This window comes from Juglans regia, chromosome 13 (genome assembly GCF_001411555.2).
Source record: "Juglans regia cultivar Chandler chromosome 13, Walnut 2.0, whole genome shotgun sequence".
Taxonomy (NCBI): domain Eukaryota; kingdom Viridiplantae; phylum Streptophyta; class Magnoliopsida; order Fagales; family Juglandaceae; genus Juglans; species Juglans regia.
In genome coordinates, this window is record NC_049913.1 from 26,403,024 (window position 1) to 26,429,238 (window position 26,215).

The 26,215-nt window shown below is 40.1% G+C and overlaps 1 protein-coding gene across 1 annotated transcript; it reads left to right on the forward strand.

The window, feature by feature from the left end:
• The first annotated feature begins 17,614 nt into the window (after window positions 1-17,614).
• On the forward strand, window positions 17,615-22,365 carry LOC108979101 (AP-1 complex subunit mu-2). The gene is made up of 11 exons (XM_018949695.2): window positions 17,615-18,020; window positions 18,416-18,562; window positions 18,705-18,767; window positions 18,903-19,079; window positions 19,164-19,267; window positions 20,359-20,466; window positions 20,665-20,761; window positions 20,858-20,955; window positions 21,099-21,240; window positions 21,410-21,532; window positions 22,027-22,365. The coding sequence occupies exons 1-11, from the start codon at window positions 17,895-17,897 to the stop codon at window positions 22,123-22,125; spliced, it is 1,284 nt and encodes a 427-aa protein (XP_018805240.1). The 5' UTR covers window positions 17,615-17,894; the 3' UTR covers window positions 22,126-22,365.
• Window positions 22,366-26,215: the final 3,850 nt, after the last annotated feature.

A 26,215-nucleotide genomic window follows, 5' to 3' on the forward strand; every position in this document is an offset into this window, starting at 1 on the left:
GGTTTTTGTCGTAGAGAATTATGGGTTTTGTGTTAGGCGGCATCCAGAGCTTTACTATCCACCCCACCAACACCTAACCTATTCCTAACAACCTCGCTGGCTGATGGCTCTCTGCTTATGCTGTCTCCGTTCGCCTTTGTTAGGCAGTTGTTGTAACGCCCAAATCCCGCAGGGGTCGTAGAGTTACTTCTTGTCACTAACACTCACATTTCAACAATATAATTATAGATTCCAAATTTCCAATATCATAAAGAAATTTCAATTCAAGCTAATTTTCTCAATATAACTAATTTTTCAAAATGCAAAGTCATCATAACACAGTAAAATTTCTTAATAAAAATCTCAAATACCCATCGAGAACTTTTTATACTTCATCCACTACTCTTAAATCATCTCACCCAAAACTCCAAAATCTTGATCTCCAGCTGAAATATCCAAAATCATCTGAAAAATATTGTGAATATAAGGGGTGAGTTATCAACAACTCAGTAAGGGGAGAACATATACTAGTATGTAAACATGAGTATTTTTAGAAAGTTCAGTATGCAGAAACAAAACATTTCATTTTCATATGCAGATCTCAAAAATATATTTTCAGAAAATCGGAGCGACTTTTCAAACTTTTCATTCTCAAAAAAATCAACTATTCATATATAAAGACATTTTTCATGTTCAAAGACCATTTTCATATCCAAAAATGCCTTAGCATAATATAACTGGACATCTTCATCTTATCATATCATTTCGTATCATATCATGTCATATCATATATCATGTTTAACTTCTGTGGTAGGGTTGTGTTATCCCCAGTAGCCAAATCAGACAGTATCATATTGTGGAACTTCCCATTTTTCAATCTCGGAGCCCCGAGTATACACACAGGAAACAACAAATAAAAAACCACTTTGTTTCCAAAGTGGGTGCACTCATATCATATCATATCATATCATGTTGGTACAAACCATATCATGTGAACCAGTATCATCATATCAGAACCATACTCAGAATCATAACCAAAATAGATAAGTATGCCAAAATTTTTTCATATCCATATCATATAAAAACATGTGTTAAACATATTCATATCATTTCTATTTGATAAAAAGATCCAAATCATTTCATATCACATGTAGGGCTGTGCAGAAAAACCGCAGACCCGACCCACCCGAATGAACCGACCCGACCCGACTGATAAATACGGGTGAAAAGTATTTTCGGGTCGAACCCGTAAAATGCCGGTTTCAACCCGCCTAAAATCACTCAAATCACACCCTAGCTCTCAGCCTCTCTCATTACCTCTGTTAATTCTTGCTCCTCTTCCATCTTCTCCTTCGATTAACTGAGATCCTGTCGCCAATACCCACTGTTAGGTTAACACGAATCCGGGAGACGGATGCAGAGAAAATCATGGCTAAGGGATGGAAAACACTGGACCCGATTTTCTTCTTCATGAACCCTAGGCCTATCTATGAGGTAATGTTCTTGAACCAGTTACCAATAGAAGCGACATGTTTCTCTGGGAAAAGTCCGCATGATGTTGTAAATTATGTGCAAAGGATCTTGGCTGCTACGCTAGGGTTTGAGTGCACGAACTTTACTAGAAGGGACAAGTATAGGGTTTTGGCTGGAAAACGATGGAATTGTGTCTTATATTTCGTTCGATTCTTGTTTTGGCTCCCGTGAAAGCCTAAGCCTAGAGAAAAAGAGAAAGCTATTCCCAAGTTAAGAAGGTGAGTGAGCATCCTTCAAGCGGTTTCTTCGATTCTTGCTCCTTGTGTGATGAGTCTTTCTCCTTCGATTCTTGTTCTTCTTCCGTCTTCTCCTTGTCCTCCATTTTCTTGCTTCTCTATAGGCCTCTGGGACTCTCAAGCGGCTCGACGATCTTGGGTTTGGCAATTTCAGCAGCAAGCTCACCACATTTGGGACTCATGAATGCGAACACCGAAGTTTCAGCACAAGAAAAACTGATAATGGGTTGACCCGACAACGGGTCGGGTCGAACCGATATTTATCCATGGTTATACGGGTCGGGTCGGGTCGGGTCGGGTCGGGCCGGGCCGGGCCGGGTCGGGTCGGGCCGGGTCGGGCGGCCCAAATATTAAACGGTTTGGTCAGGTTGCAGCCCTAATCACATGTATAAAAATCTCAATGATATCATATTCACTCTTTTGTATATTCCATAAATAAGTCAAATATTATTCATGTCTACACTATTTATGTCAAAAACATTTCTTTTCTCTTTCATACAAATCTCATGAGTGAATGCAAAACATATACTGAGGTTGTTTTTCACATTTTTCTTTTTATAAAAAAAATAGCATGCACATTTTTACAAACCAACCTCAGTTCATTTCTTTTTATGCAAATCAAGCATATGAACCCTGCTTACCTGGCTTCTTAGCTTTTCAAAACTTTTTGTCAATAATGCCGAATAAAGTTAATCGTCACCTGTAAGATAATCACGTAAATTTCTATAAATTTTCATTCAATCTCGTATTTCGATATTCAACCTTAAACTTCTAAAATAATCTATTTTTAATTCCTCAAAATCCAAAATTCTCATTATTCCTAAAATACCAACACCACTTTCTAAACTCATCAATATCCAACTTACTAACTCCGACTAAAACATTAAATTCTAACTTATTTACGATTGAGATCTTACTATGATTTATAAGAACTAAAATAACATAATTATTTTGAAATCATCATAAGTAAAAAAAAAATCATACTTTTGTCTAAATCAAAAATATTCTTTTAAAATGATTCAAAATAATATTTTACACTTACCGATCACTTCAAAAAATTCATCAGTATTTACATAATAAATATTCCGTTAACATATCAGTCTCTTACAAAACCAACTTAACAAAATAAATCCACACTCCTACTTCCAAATAAAAAAAAATACTCTGTGACCCACGTAATATACTCATGAGTTCAAACCCAAAGTATATAACATAAACTCATTAAACTAACACCCGAAACAACAAATCTGGAGGCATAAAATAAGAGGTAAAAAGGTAACAATACTTCCTACTATTTGGTTAACGTAAGTTACATATATATATATATATATATATATATCTTGTAATGAATTACTAGAGAACGGAAATTAAAAAAAAAAACTCAACAACAGTGCATCTTACGAAGAGATGGGGGCACGATGGCGTGGAGCTGGCAGTTGGCTACGGCAGATGGGGGTGGCGCCTGGTCACTAGCTGAGAGAGGAAGAAAGAGCGATTAGTGAGAGAGGCACACGGTGAGAGAAAGAGGGAGAGACCAAGAGAACAGAGAAACCAACAAGAATGGCGTGAGCTTACCGGGGAGCTTGAGGCAGCGTGTGGCATAATGGGTTACGGGAAGCCTTCGCAGACAGATTTTGTGGGGTCACAGCATGGTGGAGCTCTCGGTGGATGATGATTTCAGTGGCTTAAGGTTGCTGAGCAAAGATCTGTTTTTTGGAAACTAAAACAGAGGAGTCTGAGGCTTGCAATAGAGGCTACGGTGGCGTTGGGCGGCAGCTTCATGTGGCTGAGCACGGTGGTCAGATCTGGCCAAAGATTCACAGTGGATAGTGATGACCGAATGGTTTGGGTGGCTGAGGCGAGAAGAGAAATAGAGGCAATAAATCTAGGGTTGAGAAAAGCTTAACATATATATAAACTATAAATGGAAAACAGATAAAACCTAAAGAGGAGGAACGGATGGACGTGCATGAAAAAGGAAAGATGGCGTGAACCCGAGCGACGTGAATTCTGGAAACGTTTTCCACGGGACTGGGCTTGGCAGTGGGCTGGGTCTCACAGTTGTCCCCTTGGGGCTTTTAGCGATATTGTTTGACGAGACCAATGTCTCTCTACTTCTGCTTTAAGCCAATTTCCTTCCTTTTTGTTTTCAATCTCTTGGATGCACTTTAACCCACCTAGTCCTTTAGTTCTTCCAGTTTGCGTTGCCTGCTTTATTTTGATATGTAATTGGGCCCTTCGACCTATGACGGGATGTGCTTGCCACTTTTTACCACATTGTTGATTTTCATATTCTTTAGTGCAGCATTCGGGCAGTCGAAGGACTCGGCCTGCATTCCAGGGGTTGGAATGCCTCAAGCCAAACCGTCCCTTTGCCCCCCTAGGAGATAATTCGGACAATAATGTGACAAAGAGTTGAGGTAAGTATCCAGGCAGCCTCCATCACGGGAGGGACAAGGCGGCCTCTAGTTCAACCCGTCCCTTCATTCCACGCTGAAGGTAGGTTATTCAAGCAGTCTGCTACTAGATCTGCTCCCATCCGTTGACGCTTACAAGGAAGGTAAGTCTTTCCCTTCCGATAGTTGAGGATTGACCCGTACTCCACCGCTGGAGGGATAAAGCAGCCTTAAGCATTACACCCATCTCTTTTGTACCCTACGGGAGAGGTAATTTAGACAGCAATGTGGCTATGGTTAGTTCGCTCCTTCACCACGATGGGGGTTGGGGTAAGTTTTTCGAGCCACTCGGGGGTTGGTCCTGCTCTCTCGGACGAAGTGGTTGAACCTCTAGCTCACATATCATCTTTCGTGGAGAGGTATGTTGTTCGGGTAGTTTGGAACTAGACCTACTCCCGTCTGTTGACATCGCAAGAAATGGTAAGTTTGGGTTAGGCTGGCTCTGATCCCACACTTCGTCGTGGCGGAAATAGGGGTAAGTTTTTCTAGTAGCCTCGAGGTTGGACCTTCTCTCTGTTGTGGGAAGGACAAGTTGGCTCAACCTGCCCTTTACGCCTAGCAGGAGGTACAACATTTGGAAAATCTATAACTGGACCCACTTCTGCCTGTTGACCCTCACGAGGAAGGTAAGTTTCTGTTTTTGGGTGGCCGATGGTCAACCCGCACTCTTCCACAGGAGGGACAAGGCAGTCTCTGGTGTGACTCATCCCTTTGGTGTCCCGCGGGGAGATAAACAGTCGATGAAGACTTTGTTGATGGAGATTACATTGATCGAGATTCTATTATGTTCCTAAAACTCAACATTGAAACACAACTCCTCTTTCATTAGAATTTTTAGTGTATGCATGAAAACATAGATTTACAATAATTAAGCTAGCTTTAGTAATAAAGTTTTCATAGGTGTTCGGCATTCCATGAGTGTGGCAGCTCGTTTCCTTGAGAGTCCCAGAGTTTGTAAGAGTTTGAAAGATTGGTAGGGTGACCACGTAGGGGCCTTCCCATCGATGGCCCAGCTTTCGCTTATCTCGTATTGTTGTTTCTGTTTCTTTGAGTACGAGGTCTCTGACTTCGAATACTATTGGAGGCACTCGTTTGTTAAAACATTGCTCAGCCCTCCTTTTGTTGGCGGCGATCCTTACCTTTGCCTCTAGTCTGAATTCTTCCAACAAATCAAGATGTTCTTCTATATGCTTGTCATTGGAGTTTGGTCAAAGTGCTAAACTCTGTAGGTGGGGATCTCGATTTCCACTGGCCACATCGCCTCGCGGCCATAAGTGAGGGTGAAAGGAGTTTTCCCTGTGGGTGTCTTTACTGTGATCCGGTAGGCCCACAAGACACCGGGATGTTCCTCTGCCACACGCCCTTCCTGTTGTCCAGTCGTTTCTTGAACATTCTCATCAACGTCTTGTTAGTCGCCTCTACCTGCTCGTTAGATGGGTGTGGCCCAGAGATGAGTACCAGAACTCGATCCCCAGCTCTCAACATCAATTACGGTAGTGATCGGAATCAAATTGTCTCTCATTGTCCAATATGATAGTGCTCGTGATGCCAAACCTACAAACCACCATCTTCCACAGGAACTGTCTGATGTTGTTCATCGTGATGGTTGCTAGGGTCTCGGCCTTAACCCACTTGGTAAAGTAATCCACAACTACCACCACAAATTTTACTCCCCCCTTGCAGGGGCAATGGGACGATGAAGTCAATTCTCCACTGGGCAAAGGGCCAAGGTGAAATGATCGACGTCAATTCTTCCAGCGGGCAGTGGGTCACTTTGGCGTACTTTTGGCACTTTTGTCATTTTCACGCATACTCCTAAGCATCTTGCAAGGCACATTGTAACGCCCCGACCACGACGGTCTGGAGAGTTAACTCACATCATCCAAAAATCATTTCTAAATAATACTTTTAAAATCAACCAGGGTCTCCATAACATATTAACTTATTTGTTCAATACAAATATCCATTACTCAAAATACCAAAGTCACATACAATATTAACACTATCAAAAGACTCTCCAACAGTCATTGTGCCTTAAGGCACTTAGTCTTCTATGATCAACAAACTTGCAAGTACTTCCTATTCTTGATTTCCAGTTGTTGCATCAAAAATATCTGAAACATATTATGGAGATAGGGGTGAGTTATCAACAACTCAGTAAGCAGAGAACATATACTAGTATGCAAACATGAGCATTTAAAGATTTCATAATGCAGAACAAAATACTTTTTATTTTCAGAATGCAGAGTCAGAACATGTTATAAAAATATCAGAGCGAAAGTTCAAAAATATTCTTATTCAAATTCTTTTGGCATGGCATAACTGACCGCCATCGTACCAGAGCATCATAACACAACAGAGGCCATGTTTAACCCCCGTGGTAGGGTTGTGCAAACCCCGGTAGCTAACCGAGCAGAAACAGAATGTGAATCTTCCCCTTATTTATTCTCGGAGCCCCGAGTGTGCACACAGGAAAGACCACCAGAAAACCACTTTGTTTCCAAAGTGGGTGCACCAGAAACATAACAATTGGTACCAACCCAAACAGAAGCCACTATTAGCACCTAGGTCAAATAGGTCACCATCCACAAACCACATCCCGATTCAGAATGTCATGCCAGAAGCTTTTAGAAATTTCATCATATCAGAGTACAGAACATTTTCAGAACATAATAGAGTTTTCAGAAATCACAAAACATAATTTTATGCACAAACTTTCATATTCACTCTCTTTTGCACAGTTCAGAAACAAAATGCAAAATAGCTCATGTCTACACCAGTCATGCCCGAAAATACTTCATTCTTAAACATAATCTCATGAGTAACAAATAACTGAGGTAGTTCAAATCTCTTTTCATAACAAAACATGCATATTTTCAAAAATCAACATCAATCCATTTTATTTTTATGCAAATCTAGCATAGGAACCCCGTTTACCTGGACTTCTTAACTTTTTTGAAAATTTCCTCAAAATGCCGAACAAATATTAATCTTCACCTATAACATAATCACATAATTTTCGTAAATTTCCAATCGAATACGTATTTCAATATTTAAGCCTAAGATGCTAAAACAACTTATTTTAATTCCTCATAAACCTAAATTCACGAATTCCTAAAAAAGTTAACACTTCTCAAATTCCAACTAAAACTCTTACTAAAGATTAACTCACTTATTAACTGATGAAAAAAAAATCAAACTATCGGATTTAATACTACATAACATAATTATGCCAAACTTTCTTTTTAAGTTATTCATAAAGTTATTTAACAAACTATATCGTGATAAAATTACAACATTATCACTTACTTTTGGAAAGAGGTTTTACTTAAAATAAATCTAACTTACCAAGATCATTTATGTAAACATGGAAGATTTAGAGTTTACAAATGCATATCAAAGTTTAAAACACAATAATGTAACTTATAATTCAAAGGTAACAAGGAAATTTTATTTATTAGACCGATTATGCAAAAGCTTTTGTAATACCTTGTTTGAAAATATGATCAAAGGGTATAACGGTAATAGCATTTATTCTATTACATTACAGACTTACCCACACACACACACATATATATATATATATATATATATATATATAAACACACACATACACTACCCTTTTAAGTCAGCAACACGAAAAACAAAAGTGGAGTGCGGACTTACGGCTAAAACCGAGCTGTACGTGGAGGGGCAAGGCACGACGGCTGGGCTGCAGGAACTATGGTGGTGCTGCTGGGTGCCGAGGAGGGCATGCAGTGGCGAGGCCACCTACGCTGGGCGGCGAAAGCGCACGAGAGAGGTAGAGAGAGCTCGGAGAGTGCGAGATGAGAGGGAGATAGCAACCGAGAGGGAACGAATATGGCGGAGGGTATGGGTTCACCGATCTGCGCAGGGTGGCGGGGATGTCACGACCGGCGGTTTCCGTTGATTTTATGGTGTTTTTCGGTCCAAACAGGTGCGGGTTTTGCAGTGGCTTACGGTGGAGTTCAGTAAATGCTCTGTTTTTGGTGCAGGAAGCAGAGGCTTCTCAGTGAGGTGGGGGTGGTTCTAGGTTTCGCGTGGCAGAGAAGCGGCTAAGCAGAGGTGTTACGGTGCAACACTGGGCATAGGTGAGTCGTGGCAGGTGGCACCGAGGAGTTGGGGTGGCTGTAGGCGTGGCTCTGTTTCGGTTGTCTAAAACAGAGGATTTCCGTGGCTTGCAATAGATACTATGCAGGCGTTGGGTGGCGGCTTCGTGCGGCTGAGGTTCCGCGTGGACTGGGTTCGGGGGAGTAACGACTCGTTGGCTTGGCTGTGGGAGTGGCGGAGCTGTTGAACGCCACCGAGGCTTGTAGTTTTATGGCCAGCGACGACGGGAAAAGGAAGAGCTGGAGCTTCCGTGTGTGGAGTTGCGTGGCTGGGTGTGGCTACTTGAAGGTGGTGAGGCGGCTGGAGTGGAGGTCTCAGTTGATAATCTGAGAGGAGGACGAGCAGCACAAATCTAGGGTTGAGAAAAACTTAACTTATATATAAGCTATAAGTAGAAAGTAGAACAAACCTAAATAAAAGGAAAGGATGGACATGCATGAAATAGAAATGGCTTGACACCGTGCGATGAAGTCTAGACCCGTGCGATCTCACGGCTGGGCTCTGAACGAGATTAATGCATTGCTTTTATCTAAAGTTTTGGGTCTCAAATCAACTAAATATATATATATATATATATATATAGGTATAGATATAATTATCCCATAAATTTTGATGAATATCCACTTGATCCATTAAGCTTTAAAACCTAAATATCAAACCTATAAAAAATTTATATACCGCCAAAATATATTAGGCTCACGCTCTCTCTTCTAAAAATTTTACTCGTAATCCCAAACGCGCTCGGGTGTTACACACATGGCCAGTAATACCCCACCCTCATCACCTTTTCGGCTAGCACCTTTCCTCTTAAGTTACTGCCGCAAATTCCTTCGTGTATTTCTGCCAACATGTACTGGGCTTCTTCAGGAGAGATGCACCTCAAGAGAGGCGTCGAGTGGCCCCTTCGGTACAGAATTCCCTCGATCAGAGTGTAGTGTGCTGCTCAGTTCCTAATCTTTCTAGCTTCTTGCCTGTCATTGAGCACCTTGTTGGCGTCCAGGTACTTGAGGATGTCCCTCGCATCATCTGGGGCTTCGGGCTGTATCTCCATCACCTCGATCCTTCTGGTGTTCGACGGTTCGGATCACAGTCTACTCTGGCAATGGGGATGCTTGGCTTCTACTAGTGCCAGGTAGTTTTTCAATTTTTTACTCTTCACGGCTTCTACATTATGGACCACCACCTGCGAGTTGGCTCGCACTTCAATTTTTGCGGCACCCAGAGATTTGGCTATCTCCAATCTTGAAAGTAGTGCTTCATACTCCACCTCATTGTTTTTGGTCTTGAGAACCAACTTGATGGTGTAATTGTACTCCTCTCCCTCAGACATAACGATATGCACTCCCACTCCCCCTCTAGCCTGGCAAGATGAGCCATCCACGAAAACTTGTCAGGGCTTCACGAGAGGTGCATATTCGTTCTCTGTTGGGAAACTAGTAAATTCAGCCACGAAGTCTGCTAGCACTTGCCCCTTGATGGTATTCCGTGGTGCATAATCAATGTCAAACTCGCGCAGCTATATTGTCCCGTTCATGAGCCGACCTTAAGCGTCTGTCCTTTGCAAGATCTTTTTCAGAGGGATCTCTGTGAGGACCCTTACTAGATGAGCTTGGAAATATGGGCGCAGCTTGTGTGTGGTTACCACCAGTGCGAAGACGTGTTGCTCAATGCGAGGGTACCTGGTTTCAACCCCACGATATGCTCGACTGGTGTAGTAGACCGGCCTTTGGACTCCATCCTCTTCATGCACTAATGCCGAAGAGACCACCTGGAGAGAGACCGACAAGTACAGGGTCAATGTTTTCCCACACTTGAGCTGGCTGAGGAGCGGTGGGCTTGTGAGGTACTTCTTGAGAGCCTCGAACTCCAGGTTGCACTCGCAATCCCATATTTGTGCCTTTCGCTAAACCTTGAAGAAAGGCAAACACTTGTCGGTGGATCTTAACATGAACATACTGAGAGCCGCCACTCGCCCAGCCAATCTCTGCACCTTGTTTATGCTTCGAGGTGGGGCCATGTTGAGAATGACTTTGATCCCACGTTTTGACACCATGAATCCCATAAAATTTCCTGATTCGATGACAAAGGTGCATTTCACCGAGTTTAACTTCATTTGGTACTGCCTCAATCTTGCGAAAGCCTCCCTCAGATCGTTCAAGTATTGTTTTGGAGTCCCACTCTTAACCAACGGGTCTTCCATGTAGACCTCCATATTTCTTCCTACCTAATTTTTGAACATACGATTGAGCAGCCTCTAGTAGGTGGCCCCCGTGTTCTTTAGCTCAAAAGGTATTGCCGTGTAACTATACAGGCCTCAATCGGTGATGAATAAGGTCTTCTCCTTGCCTACAGGTTCATGTGAATCTGGTTATACCCAAAGTAAGCGTCTATGAAGCTGAGCATACAATGGCTCACCGTGGAGTCGACGATCAGCTTTGTTGAGGTCGGTGAAGTTGATACACATTCTCCATTTGCAATTCAGCTTTTTCACGAGCACCATGTTGGACAGCCATTCTGGATAGTGGGCTTCTTGGATGAATCCAGCGGCTAACAGGTGCCACGTTGGACACCCAAGGTGCCGATGTTCTTTTCTGCGTTGACACTTCGGCATTTCTATCTCACCCATTTGGCCTTTGGGTCCATGTTAAGGCTGTGCTGTATGACTTCAGGGGCTATTTCGGGCATGTCCTCGTGGCTCCAAGTGAATACGTCCTGGTGTTAGGGGATGAGTTGTTGCATGGCGCTCTACACCTTAGGCGTCATCTTGCTACCAATCCTTGCAGTGGCTTATGGTCTATTCAAGTTTAAGGGAACAAACTCCAACGACTCGTTTGGTTCCAACTTTCTGAGTCTCTACTCATCTTGGATTTCGCCTTCAGCTAAGGCACAAATGAGTGACAGTGGTAAGGTGCAGTCATCCACCATAGGGCATATCGCGTTCACTCCACCACTCGGAGGCACCCCTCCCTGTATATGTTCTTGCCTCTCTTCCGCAATGCCTCCTCCTCAAATCCTGGGAGTTTTGCTTCCTTATTGCTGAGCTTCCATGTTTGTCAGCACTATCGGTGAGCTTCTGAGTTGTCTGGAACAGGTTGTCATAAGCATACGAAGTACACACCAGATCTACAAGGATCCCACAGAAGGTGGCACTGTTAACGTCGTGTTTTGTACGGCTTTGAGTCAGGTTCTAGTAACTTAGGTCTTCAAAATTAAGTTTGCAAAAATGAAGTAGAAAGCAGCTAGGAGAAGGCGGCCTTGGGGCCGAGGAGTCTCTGATGCTAAAGTTAGTAAAGTATTTTAGAGGTTTGTAAATAACGAGAGTCTAAAGACCAGAGCTTTGTCGTACCTGCAAAATTCCTATTTATACCGAGAGCCTAGGGGGGACAGATTGTGTATGCCCTTATAAGTCCATGCCCTTTTTACTGTTCCTTTTGTCAGAGTTCTTTAATGCGGCGTGCCTCTGCGATGACGTCATTAATGTGGTGTGTTGCTCGGGTAGTGGTGTCATTAATGTGGCATGGTTCCCTAATTTGCCCTACTAGTGACTTCAGCCGTCTGTCGATGGAACCTTGTCAGAGGATCGATGGTCCCCTTACTTCCCACTTGTTTTTGTGGATAGGTATTCAAGGGCTAGACACTATTTGAGGGATCTCCAGGACGGCGAGTCCCTTCTCCCTACAATATGCTCCTACATGGGGGCTGCCTCCAGGGAAGTCTATTCCTTTAGTTGCTCCTCTCAGGTCCACTAAGAAAGAAGGGGGGGGGGGACCCCTTACAAGTACTGTTATAACCTTAGGAGATTTGATACATGAAATGATGATCTTGGCCTAAAATGTATCAAACATAATTGTTCCTTTTTTCAATTTTATGAATACGCTTTTGTTAAACTAAACAGAGAGATATAAAAGGAATAAGGAACACTAACAAAATATGTTATAAACAATACATCGAAAATAATTAAAAACAAACAATAGAGATAAAATATTGGTTCGAGCACATGTTTATTCCAATATATTGAGGAAAATACTACCAAGAAATGGTTTTTGATGCAAACCAGTAAGGTTTTCATCATGTATTTTTTAAGCTAAAATCCTCATTAAATAGAGAAATTTTACATGGAACCTTGTAGCATTTCTCCTTTAGATAACAATGCATAAAAATTGATTGCATTAAAATATTTGGTAAAACTTTTTTCACATTCTTAGAAAAAAAGAAGAAGTCATGCCTACTTTTGACAAGAGAGAGAATAGAGTAGAATGGGGGATAAACCCAAGAACAAATGCTAGTTCGGGAGGCATATTGGTGCCCCATGGGTCCCCCTTATCTCTCATATTGTTGGGCTCGTCTCGTCTCTGTAGATAGTTGATTGGTGGATTTTTAAGCTAGCATTGGGGATGGTACAACTATCAAAGATTCGAGATATTTTCATTTTGGAAAAAAAAAAAAGATAAAAATGAAGGTAGATGGAAGGGCATATACATCCGCCACCGGGCTGGGCCAATCCACCTCACCAAGGTTCAAGGACTAAATACTACTAGCCCAACAAATGGCAAGGGAGAGGAAGTCTTGGACCAGGATGAGAAGATGGGACAGCGTTCACATCGGCAATGCCTTTACTCAAATAATTGCCAGGAAGCCACTCCGCATTAAATGACCCGGTATGGATTGCATGCAACAGATCTCGATAGGTGATTTTGTCCCTGGCAAAGGCCCCAGAGATAGACCACACTTCACCACCTGTCACAAGAGACATGACCCAAGGGACTAATAGGAGCAGCTAAATTAAATATGACGGCACGACACCCAGAACAGTTAGCCGACACCCCAAACATAGAGGAAATAGAGGCCCAACCAGGGGAAGGGGATATAAATACCTAAATACAAGTAAAATTCAGTCTCAAGGATGACATAAAAAAACTCTCTCCCAGAGATATACTAACTTAGGCATTAGAGTGTCACCCACCCACTGTGCCCTAACGTTTCTTGTATTGCAAGTTGATTGAGTCCATCAGTTGGGATCCGAAACACGTCCTTAAAAGTTAGCACCCTAAAGATAGTAGTTCATGCCCCGGCATCGTTGTCACTAGAGGCAGGGACCTCCCCAACGTCCTCGAAAGGCACTCCCAAAGTGGGCTCATGAGAACCCCCCCGAGAATGATTTGAGGAACGCCGAGTAAAACACCATCTTGAATTCCTCCTCGGCCCGGCTGAGAGCCACAACCGGCCCCCAATCTCCTGACGAGATGGAATGCAAATCCAACGAAGGAGACAAAGCAGTATGTAGGTCCGTCAAAGGATATTCAAGAGCCATCGCAGTGACCAAGTCAACCTCTGCCTGCTCTAGGATCTGATCAATACTGTCTTCTCTTGGTGATTCACGACGAGACAATCCATAGGTCCCAATGAAGGTTGAGCCCTTGGAAGGTGGCTGGAGCCACTGAATGAGAGGGGGACTTCCTGCTCGAACTCGAACTTTGAGCTACAGCAAGCTCCCATCATTTCACAGACTGCCTCATCCTTAGTGCGAAGTTTCTTCCCCTTCCCTCCACTAAAGTGTTGGAAGGGCTCCCTTAAGAAGTGGCGGCCACTAAAATGTGCTCAGTCCGGCATCACCAAAAATCAATCAATGTTGGCATTGGTCAACATAGCATTAGTCCAAAATTCTTCTTGGTGCCCCTTAACCCAAGAGTAGACCATCTTCAAACAAACATGTTCCCAGTCGGACAAGTTTAAAGAAAACTTCTTGTCATTTGAAACAACCCCCCACGCGACTCGAACGGGAAACTCCTGAAGGACGGCCTCCTTAACATAGGAAAAGTGGGGTTCCAGATGGGCAACCCGACACTTGGTACGGAAATGGAAGCTACATAAGTTTACATTGTGACATCGAACCTTGTGCGTGAAAAAGAACTCCCTTGCACTCAAGTCGGGATAATCTTCATCCTTAGCTCCCAAGACCATGCGCCAAATGATGCAGCACGATAATAGAATCCTCCATGGGGGATAAAGTTGCTATGGGGCCAACACAAGGTAATCCAAGAAATCCCGTACAAGACGACAAAAGGGAAGCCGGACACCATTCGAAAACATGACGGTGTATAATGCGACCTTCTCAAGAAACCTCTCCAAGTCGACGACCCCACAGCGAACCCCCAGAACTTCCAAGAAAAAGGAGTCAGGCACTCCGTAAGAACTCCTCACCGAGTCCAGATCCGACGAGGTGGTGACAACAATCCAGTGGTATCCCTCAAAATACTAAGGTCTATCTTGGGCGGAAGCCCTGGGGTTTCAGGAAGACCCCTTACGGCGTAATGAGCGCAAGCCTCGTGATGAGAAATAGGAATAATTCTTGGGTGCCATTAGCAGCGAAAGAAAAAGGTCGGAGGAAGAAAAGCTAGGGTTTTCAAAGAAAATGCAAGAATGAGTAGAGAGCAATAGGGAAGAAGTGACAGAAGCCAGGGCGTGGGGTTTAAATAGGCAGGCAGTGTTGATTGGAAGACTCCTAGTAGAAAAGTGACAAGTGTTTCCAAGAAGGAAACATTGGGAACAAATCATGTGGTCCCCGCTACATCATGAGACATGGAAGTTGAGCCGTCACACGTTACCCTAGGCTTGGGAATGTGTACCATTATGGGATAAAAAAGGAAATTCTCACTGAACTTGTACGATAAGAATTTGTGGAGTAACTGGATTGACATATTCATCTCCCACTGGGCCCACCAAGGCCCAAGGAGCAACCCAGGCTAGGATAAGAAGATGGGATAGCGTTCACATCGGCACCGCCTCTACCCAGATAACTCGTGGGGAGCCATACCACATTAGATGACCCGAAATGGATCACAAGCAGGAGATCCCGAAGGGAGATTTTGTCCCTGGTAGGGTACCTAGAGAAAGGCCACATTTCACCAGCTGTCACGGGAGACAACTAATGGGAGTAGTCAGATTAAATGCAACAACACGATACCCATATCAGTCGACAAACACCCTTGGCATAAAGGAAACAGAGGCCCAACGAGGAAAGAGGGATATAAAAGCCTAAATACAAGTAAAATTCGGACTCAAGGATGAGATAAAAAAGGTCTCTCTAAGAGATATATTAACTTAGGCATGAATGATGTCACCTATCCACCGAGCTTTCATGTTTCTTGTATTGCAGGTTGATTGACTCAGTCTACTGGAGTATGAAACATGTCCTTAACAGTAGAAATGGAGCAGAGTGCCTGTTCAACTGCACATGCCACATTGCCAATACCAAGCATCTCCTCGTTTACACTAACAAAGATGAGAGAAATGAAAAGGAGACCAAATCCCATTTAACATTGAAAAACCCGTTGGATCTCATGGGAAAAGCCTCAAAGAGTGAAATTACTCTTTCTTTTTTGTATGTCAGGGATGAGAAAGTTTGATTTCTTGTCTATCAAAGTTTCCATGATTCTCAAAATATTTTCTTAATATGACATTAAATATTTTTAATGTTATATACCAGTCTCCGCGTAGTTTTTTTTTTTAATATTTGTTATAATTAAAAAAATAATTTTTTATTTGAGTTTCATATTTATTCATTTTTTTCAAATGGAGTATGCGAGATTGCACACTCTAAGACAATAAATATCATTTTTCTTTAAAGAATTATTGATTTATTATTTTAGCAACCAATTCTTTTGAGCTGAAATGATGAAAATGAGATTCTTAAGTTTGGGAATATCATTTTTCGAAATAAAAATACATTAATAACAAAGTGGTTACATTAAATATAAAATTTCCTCCTGTTACTACGCAAAACCAATTTCGATTTGAACCGGTCGAGCTGTTGTTGAGGCTTTAACAAACACCAATAGCATTTCGCCACGTCACATGTTCCACATAAACTAGAAGAGGCACATCACACTCAATTAATGAATTCTGCCGAAACAAAACCCATAAGCCCCAGTCGTTCCTCGCGTTCCTTGACCTCAACCTCATCACCTCAATCTTCTCTTGTCGCTGTTGCCCACCACTGCTCCGTCACCCTCCAGTAATTTCGCATTCGACCACCATCCTCTTCGTTGTTTGCTGGCTTTGTTCATGGCTAACATTAAACTCATTCTCGCTTCATTAAATAATAACTATTGGCTTCATTGATCCTTTTACTCCATCTTTTCCTGTAATCATTTCTGCTTTACAGAACTTTGAGATAAAGCCCATTCAACTTTTACAGTAAATGTTATGGTTCTTTATGTTAGAGTTACATCATTTGAATGATGACCTCAGTTTCTCTTGCTCTAGGATTGGAATTTGAAGCTTAGCGTTGCCCAAAGAATGGAGATTTTCTGGATTTCTTTCCGTTTCTTCTTTCCTACACTCATTCTTGCCATACTTGCTCCTATTTCTATTACACAGTTGACTTGAAGTGAAACCCGAGTTCTTTCCCAAGTTCAGAAGTTCCTTGAGTATCCTGAAGCTCTTCAGGGGTGGACAAATTGGACCAATTTTTGTTTCCTCCCTCCCTCACCTTCTCTCAGGATTGTCTGCTTAAACAATCGCCTAAGTTGTTTATTGTCGAAAACAAAAGCTCTCATTCTCATAGCCCAAAACCTAATTCTTGGGAATTTGTTGTTTCTCAACAAACTCTGTCTGCAAGGTTCTCCATTGTTATAACAAAGCTTTCAAACTTGAAAGTGTTGTCAGTTCTTTCCTTGGGCAGGGTCCTTTGCCAGCCAAGATCAAACGGTTCTAGACTCTTGAAGTGCTAAATGTTAGCTAAATTTTCTCTATGGAGAGATTCTTGCATCAGTTGCTTCGTTGAAAAGTCTGAGAAGTGTTGTTTTTGTAGATAATTTGTTCAATGGGAGAGGATGGAGGGGATGTGGGATGGGTCGCCGTGCGTGATCTCCTGCAATGGGAGCACATGGTTGCTAAGTTAAGAAGTCTACATGGTACTAATTCATTGGAGGACTGTAATTTGAATAATAACAGCCCGATCGACCAGAAGATTAAGGGTTAGTTTGGGTTATTACTTTTTACTTACTATTCACTAACTATTTACTATTATATTATTATTTTATTAATTTTTTTAATACTAATTACAGAATATCTAAAATCACCTCACCACTCAAACGCAACTGAACTCACGTAACACTTTCCCTTTCCTAAACATAACCACGGGACCAAATCCTATAATTATATGCGACACCGTTTAGAGAAGTCAATGTCATGCAAAGAATCGGACCTCAAGGGTTTATACGTGCGGAGCTCAATTACCATTTCATTCAGTCCTCGGAGAGTTCACTGTTCAGACACAGGCTCGTTAGAAAAAAAGGAGCCGGAAAGGAGCCTTTTGTTTCCATTACTCTGACACTTCGTTCGAAAACGCTTCACACAAATGGTTCTGCGTCGAAGAGAAATGAGCGGATGGCAAGCCGTGCCCAAAATTTCTCTCAGCATTTAGATCCATCGGCTGGTCGTGATTAATCGAACAGCAGATCTCATCGGTAATCCTCGCTAAACGCTGATCCTGTCTGCGAGACCCTAGAAAATATTTAGAAGAAAAGGCGACAAAGGAAAAAATAGGAAAGAAAGAATGGCAGGGGCAGTGTCTGCACTGTTCCTCTTGGACATCAAGGGGCGCGTTCTGATTTGGCGCGACTACCGTGGCGACGTCTCCGCCGTCCAGGCCGAGCGCTTCTTCACCAAACTCATAGAGAAAGTGATCCCCTCCCTCTTATTTTCTGCTTCTTTTGTTTTATTGTTTTTATGCTTGCATTCCAAAATCTTCCTTGTTTCTCTTTGTGCCGATTCGCCTTTGTGTTAATTGCGGAGGTTTTTCTTCGATTTGAAAGATATATCTTCTAATTGACTTGGTTGCATGCTGGTTTCTGGTTGTTTATGTTACCGAGTACTTGGTACAAAGTGATAAAATTATGAATTCTAGTTGAGTGGAGGTCCTGAATTCCAAGAGACTCATTCAACTTGAATTGAGCGATTTTACGGAATCTAGCTTTTGATAAGCTTTTTATATCCGTTTTTCATCTTAAGCTGCTTTATTTACATTACAAATGATCTTTATCGGAATAAGTTTAGCTGATCCCGGTTATGCTTCAGGGGGATCCCGAGACTCAAGATCCAGTTGTGTATGATAGTGGTGTATCCTACATGTTTGTACAGCATAACAATGTGTTCCTGATGACGGCATCAAGGCAGAATTGCAATGCAGCCAGCCTTCTTTTCTTCCTACACCGTGTCATTGATGTAAGCGCTATTGGTAATTATAGGTCCATGCCTGAAAGATTTATAATTAATGCATATATAAAACATATTGACATTTATTTCCACTGTTATAATGAGTTGCAAGATCAAGATTATTCATTCTCATTGGTTTCTCCTTGGTCAGGTGTTTAAGCATTATTTTGAAGAGCTAGAAGAGGAATCACTTAGAGACAACTTTGTTGTAGTGGTAGGTGGATGTTATTCTTTGGTTGCATATTATTCTTAGCTTGATCTGGTGGTGTTCATTCACCTACTGGTGCTGTGAAAACTTGATTTTTGAAAGATGAGATTTGGCATTATGTTAATACCTTGTGTTTGGCAGTATGAGTTACTTGATGAGATTATGGACTTTGGTTACCCTCAGTACACAGAGGCTAAGATTCTTAGTGAATTCATCAAGACCGATGCTTACAGGATGGAAGTTACACAGAGGCCTCCCATGGCTGTAACAAATGCAGTGTCTTGGCGCAGTGAAGGGATACAATACAAGAAGAATGAAGTAGGTCTTTTTCACACACACACTTGCTTTTGTATATTGATTGTGTAAGCTTCTAGATGATATTCCTTTCTCTTTGGTTGCCAGGTTTTCTTGGATGTGGTGGAGAGTGTTAATATACTTGTCAACAGCAATGGACAAATAATTAGGTCCGATGTTGTCGGGGCATTGAAGATGAGAACCTATTTGAGGTGTGTCATTTGAGTTTTAGTTTCATCAAGAGATATAGCTGCTACATTTATTCAACTTCATATAGGTTGTGGCTTAGTTCATATTTAGTTTCATCAAGAGATAATAGCTACTATTTTTATTTGACTCGATATGTATTTTAGTGGTTAACTCATCATTTTCCCAACAAACTTGTGCCTGGGGATTGACATTTTTGCCAACTGAATGCACGATTTATTGCACTGAAATGACAGAGTTAGGTATTTTATTGCGATAGAGGATTCTAATTCTATTGGGAAATTTATTTTTAAACTCTGCGGTATAAGAACTAGCAAGTACTGCTATTCTTCAGTTTTGCATCAGGGTTCCCATTTATGTACAGATTTTTGGGTTGACGAGCAACCAAATGGTGCTAATTGATCTGCCATTCTCTCTGTCTGCCATATTTTGTGGGAATAACATTTTATTGAACCAAGCTTCAACTGCCTTGTCAAGAGTTTGACTTTCCAGGAAAGTCTATAATTTTATTTGTACTTTAGGAAACAAAACAAATTTGTACTTTAGGCAAAGTGAAAAAAATTTCTCTAACTGTTTGAACTGTTATAAGTGCATCAGGGTTCGATTCATGTTAGTCTCATGTTTAAATCACAAAAATGAAGGTGAAAAGTGAAATCGATCTTGTATACTACTTTGCTTGTAGTTGGATTTCCAAGTTTTTGGTATGCTCTAAATTCTACATCAGCATGAAATCTGAGTCAATAGTGGCAAAACATATCTCTAAACAAGATCTAGTGTCATGCGAAATGTGTCCAACAAGTAGGAGTCGAGATAGCATGGCATGTGTTTGGATCACTATGAACAGAACCATTGGATTCTAAAAGAGGATGATCTAGTTGAAGAATTTCTCCCAATTGAGCTCATCTAGCATATTCCTTCACACTAGCAGGATCTCTATAGCCGACTTCAGTCAATTCACCACCACAGAACTCCACAGTTTCAATATTTTACTTTGATTCTGTCCTCCTTAAAGGAACATCTGTGCTTTGTTACTCATCTATTTGTTCTGGTCAGTTTTAGCTGGATCCTAAAAATATTCTTCTATTATCTATTGCAGTGGCATGCCCGAGTGTAAGCTTGGCCTAAATGATCGAGTATTATTGGAGGCACAAGGTCGGTCAACTAAGGGAAAGGCCATTGACTTGGAAGACATTAAATTCCATCAGTATGTAGCTTAACTTTGGTCTACTTGAATTCTGGTGTTGGTTATTCAAGTGTTCGTGAGCATTCAGTGAAAATGATGCATTTTTATAAATTAAGATTCAAGATTACTATTAATTATCAAAAAAAAAAAAAAAAAGATTCAAGATTACTATTTTTTTTCCTGCAAATTCTTTTAATTAAAATCCAAATTTTGGTTTAGGTGTGTGCGTTTGGCCCGATTTGAAAATGATCGGACAATATCCTTCATACCACCAGATGGATCTTTTGATCTCATGACATATAGACTTAGTACTCAGGTACCTTGTGTTTACAAATGCCATTTCCCCTTTCTGTGTTTGAGTTGCTTATTTGATGCCTTTTGTTGAGCTAAATTATAATATTTTGGCTATCAGGTAAAGCCTTTGATTTGGGTGGAAGCTCAAGTTGAAAAGCATTCAAAAAGTCGTATTGAGATTTTGGTAAAAGCTCGAAGCCAGTTCAAGGAGCGCAGGTATTCAGATTTTCTTTTCTGTTTTCTTTAGGGAGAGGGGAGGGGTCATTGCTGCTTAGTCATATCTCTAGTGTAGTCAATTGCTCTGGATTTTGCACAGTCTGTTGTTTTTCTTCAGTATTAATGAAAATTAAATTGTACAGCACTGCCACAAATGTTGAGATTGAGTTGCCTGTGCCAGCAGATGCTATGAATCCAAATGTTCGTACATCAATGGGTTCTGCAACATATGCACCTGAAAAAGATGCAATGGTCTGGAAAATTAGATCTTTTCCAGGTGGCAAGGTATTAATTCGCATTAATCTCCACTCCTTTTCAGTGTTAACATTGTGTCATTGACACCCATTCAAAAAATAATTTTCATTGATACCATAATTTAAAGGAATTATTCTACTGTTCATGTTCCTTTACAATTAGCCATTCATTTTTTTTTTTTTCAAATTTAAATTGTTAGGAGTATATGTTGAGAGCAGAGTTTCGTCTTCCAAGTATAACGGCGGAAGAAGCGGCTCCTGAGAGAAAAGCCCCTATACGTGTGAAGTTTGAGATACCGTATTTTACGGTTTCTGGTATACAGGTATGTTTTTTTACAGAATATGATTGTGTGCTATATTGCATAATAAATGTCCCCAAAGATTAAGATGTACATACTCATTTTCATCAATGCAATGCAATGTTACCTTGTTGGTGGACACTGTGTTATATTTGGTGTCACAGAATCTAGATTCATAGGGTTGATGTGGTAGTCTAGAAATTGACCAAAAAGAAACAGTAGGCTAAAAGAACTACTCATGAAATGGATCGGACTGAAGAGAGATGTAATTTTTATAAATTTCGTTCTCTGCAACATTGAACTTTCTGTCGGTGCTCTTGCTTCACTCTTTCTTACGTAAAATATAAAGCTGAAGGTAGATATGTAGAAAGGCTTAATATGCAATAGGGACCACCAAATAGAATAACATTGTTGAGATTAACTGCCTATTAAGACAGTGTTGTTAAATTAGCAGGAATCATGGCAGAATAGAGCGTATTAGAATTAATATCATTTATGTAAATCTTGTGATTTCGCAGGTTCGTTACCTGAAGATTATTGAGAAAAGTGGATACCAAGCTCTTCCATGGGTGAGGTACATAACCATGGCCGGTGAATATGAACTAAGGCTTGCATGAAAGCTGTTTCACATGTTGGTGTTCCCCATCCATCATGTATATTTCTTCATTGAGTTAGTAGTATTCATTGAGAATTTTTTTTTTTTTTTCTCACTATTTTGGTGTTGCGCATCGATCATTATTTTAACAGGATTGTTAGTTGATGGATATCCAGAAAGCTCATTTTATTCTCCTTTTCTTTTGTTTGGAATTAAAGATCATATATTCTAACTCAAAAACTGTTTTGTGGTTTTTTTTTTTTCAAATATTTCTGCATGAGAAAATTCTTAATCTATTTCATCTGTGATTATGTAACACCTGATAGTAGGTGTTTGGGTGACTAGAAAATATAAGAGAAAATACAAGAAAATTGGTCACATTCGAAGTTGACCTAGCCTTCAAGAAAAATAGAAAAAAGAGAATAAGAAAATATTTCCATTAATGATACTGGATCCTCACAAGCCACTTACTCCAACAGTAAACATAAAGCCACAATTACAACTATAACTAACAATAGGCGATGGCCGGACACAACAAAACTCAAGCAAATAAAAGAGATGAGGGCTTTGGGCTATAGGCTGAGTTCAACTATTAGACTCCAATTATCCAAATCCATTATGAATTTGGTCCCTACTGTTACAGTCACAGACGTGTGACAGATTATAATCCTCGTCCCTTTGTCGTGCTCTGCATTATATATACAATTCTTAGGTTGATGTTGTTTCTTACGTTACCTTTCAGTCTGTGGCCCGTTTAGTTTGCACGTTAATCACCAAATGTTTCTGGTTAGTGGTTACCCTCGGAAAATCTATGGGTAATTGCAAAATTAGTACGTGGGTTCTTATGTTTTTACAAATTGAGGCCTAGGTTTTTTAACTTTTGCAAATTAATACCCAAACTTTAAATACTCTAAATTAGGCACTTTCGTTAAACTCTCGTCAGAAAATTAATGGGAGTTTATCTAGTGGCATACTAATGACACGCGTCAGTCTTTGATTGGTTGCATGTGTCAGCCAATCAAGGAATTACACATGGTATTCGTATGACATGCAGCAATCCTTTGTTAGGTTTTTAACAAAATTGGGAAAGGTTTCTAATTGCGAGCTTTTTTAAATTCAAATATTAGTTTTGTGAAAGTTGAAAATCGAGAGTAGATTTATAAAAATGCGATAACTTAGATATTAATTGTACAATTAACTCGAAAATTATTACCTCTTTGAAATACAACTTTGAAATGTGAGAAAAGAAATAAAGAATACTTCTCTTGAGGGTTCGTGGCAATTTGTATCGGATTTTAGGGATGATGAACTCACACTATCCAACATTGATGGACGACATAAATATCACAAATTTAATTGACTTGTAACTACCTATATTTGGAAGTAACATATTTATAGCTATTCTATTTTATGAAACACAACATTGATGAACTCACGTCGGTGTGTAGGGTACGTCATTCAAATCTTTTAAATGGTAACATTTGATTTGTGAGATTTGAATTTTATTTTATTTTTATAAAATAAATTATATCATGTAAATATTTTATTAAGTATGTTCAGAGTTCTAGAAAAATTGTCTCAAAAAACGAGATTTGTTTTTTCGGGCATGATAAATTTATTCTAAAAAGGAAGAGTCTCAATGTAAAGACAACAACCAGAATGGTATTAAAATTTCGTGGGATGTCAAATCAGTAAATATGATTGGGATAAAAACATATAAGAAAAAATTAATAATAAAAAAAGTGGTTGATTCAACTTAACTGACATGTCTTCTTTAAATTGACGTGATTTGATGCGACTTGTCAAATTATAAAATTATTTTTATCATAAAATAGGTCTAATATATCATATAAGGTTGTGTCAATTTATAAGTTTATTTTTATGAAATCTTTTTTTTGTTGTAACACTTATCTTAAAAACAATATCTATTACTATGTGTAAAAGCCAAGTTTGGCTTTTCGGATGTGTCATTCATTCCGTGTCCTTCGATTTTAAAACATGCACTTTCGATTTTTTGGTATTAAGCCCTTTCACCAAGCATCGGTATCTTGCCATTTTGGTATTAAACCAATGCAATCTCTTGCACTCGAAACGGTGCACAAATAGTAATCAGGTTCGATCTATCCCTTAAAAAAAAATTTCCGTCATCGTGAAGTACTGCTTTAGTTGAATTTGACTGGGGTTTGTGGACCAAAATTGTATCTTGGAGGAACCTTCGAGTAGGACCAGAGTGCCATCTCTGAAGAATTCGAGTTTTGAAGAAGATGGATTAGACAATGGTTTATCTCTATTTGCCACCCAAAAAATTTCTTTGTGTGAAGGATGTTTCGCACCCCGCCGTCCTCCTCCGATCACTTGAGACAAGAAAATTTGATGGCTCGGAGTGTCAAAAAACACATTCGATACCTAAGTCAGTTTATACTTGAGAGAGAGAGAGACAATAGTCAGAATCCTCCTTGAATCATACATGTGCCAAGGCTTTTATGCTTCCCTCTTTGGTGGGGTCATTGTTTTTCCTGCGCCTGGGGTGTTTGCCTCTACTCTGGATGGCATGCTGCGCATTTAATGCGGTATCCTCTGTTAGGACTTCTGGACCCTCGCCGAGCCTTTGTGCCTGGAGGCGGCATCTTATTGCATTTAACGAGGTACTCCCTGTTCAAACATAAAGCCCAGTAAAGAGATTCAAAGTTATGAAAATACCTCATTTATTGAATCAACTAATTTAACATAACAATCTTTCATAACATAAAGCTAAAAGATAATGAAAATGAATAATTAGTTCTATGTGGTGATCACTTATCCAAATCTTTTAATCATAAACTAAATCCTTGTGGAAATAACACTTATTCCAATCTAAGTTTATGAAATTAATCTACTCCAGGCCTTCCAGCTTTGTGTCCACACAATCAACATTTGAGACATTAAAACATTAAAACAAAAACAAATGAGTCGGAAACTCAATAATAGCATATCATAATGTAACTTAATTTATCTTTAGCAAAACTTCAATGTTTTGTAACATATGTAGAATAAACAAAATCATGGAATTTTATGTAGATTGATGCATGAGTGGCTAACCCTATGTATTTCCTATTTATCATGCATGACTTGTTGATCTTATCTTTCACTCATTTAGTGACCATTATTACCTGTGAGCATCGGTCTAATTTTCGTTGACCATGCATACATAATGTAACAAGAGGTGAGCCACACTTGGGTTCGTGGCACTGTGCAATGTGTCATATCATGTATTGATACACATTTGGGTCCGTGATATCACCTAAAATAGAGTGAACCATGCTTGATTCCATGGCACTATGTAACTTGTCATATCATGTAGTGATACACGCTTGAGTCTGTGTTATCACTAAAAATAAGGCAAACCACACTTGAGTTCGTGGCATCGTGTAACATGTCATATCATGTAGTGATACATGCTTGGGTCCATGATATCACTAGAAAGAGGGTGAACCACGCTTGAGTCTATGGCACCGCACATCATAACCCATAACATGGCCCATTTACAGTTTATTTGTTATTCATGTGTTTCTTTACTTGCTTCCACAATGCATGTGAACATATTTGTCTTTATGATTTTACATGACATGACATACTCTCATGCATGGTATAACACATAACATGGCATATTATTTTTTATCTTACGTGATATAGCATAACATGATCTAAACTTTATATGAATATTGCATGGCCTACATGTGATTATTATAACATATCATCCATTATAACAGCAATCCATATCAGCATGGCAGACAGAGTTTCATTCATTCACCATGTATCTTCAACTGACTCGTAGCGTAGTATAGGTTATGGTAAACCTCACATGTTCATAAAAGAAGACAAAATAATTTACCACACATGTAGTTATAATCATGTTACTTACCTCTTAGCACTCCTTCTTGGTACTTACTTTGTAGCGCGTTATCTATACGAGGTACTAGAGGTTACTAATTCTTTTTTTAGAAAGCGTGCCGTAGCATTCCACCCAATTGAACACATATCATGAATTTTAATCTACAAAAATATTCGGCTACATACTGAATTCAATAAATACTAATATCATATTGCTATTAAAATAATAATATCAGGTCTAG

What these genes read in the sequence shown, in the direction of transcription:
- LOC108979101 (XM_018949695.2), top strand. Translation starts at nt 17,895, where the DNA reads ATGGCAGGGGCAGTGTCTGCACTGTTCCTCTTGGACATCAAGGGGCGC. An exon ending in CATATAGACTTAGTACTCAG is followed by an intron (nt 20,762 to 20,857) that starts GTACCTTGTGTT and finishes TTTGGCTATCAG; the next exon opens with GTAAAGCCTTTGATTTGGGT. An exon ending in GATCTTTTCCAGGTGGCAAG is followed by an intron (nt 21,241 to 21,409) that starts GTATTAATTCGC and finishes TTAAATTGTTAG; the next exon opens with GAGTATATGTTGAGAGCAGA.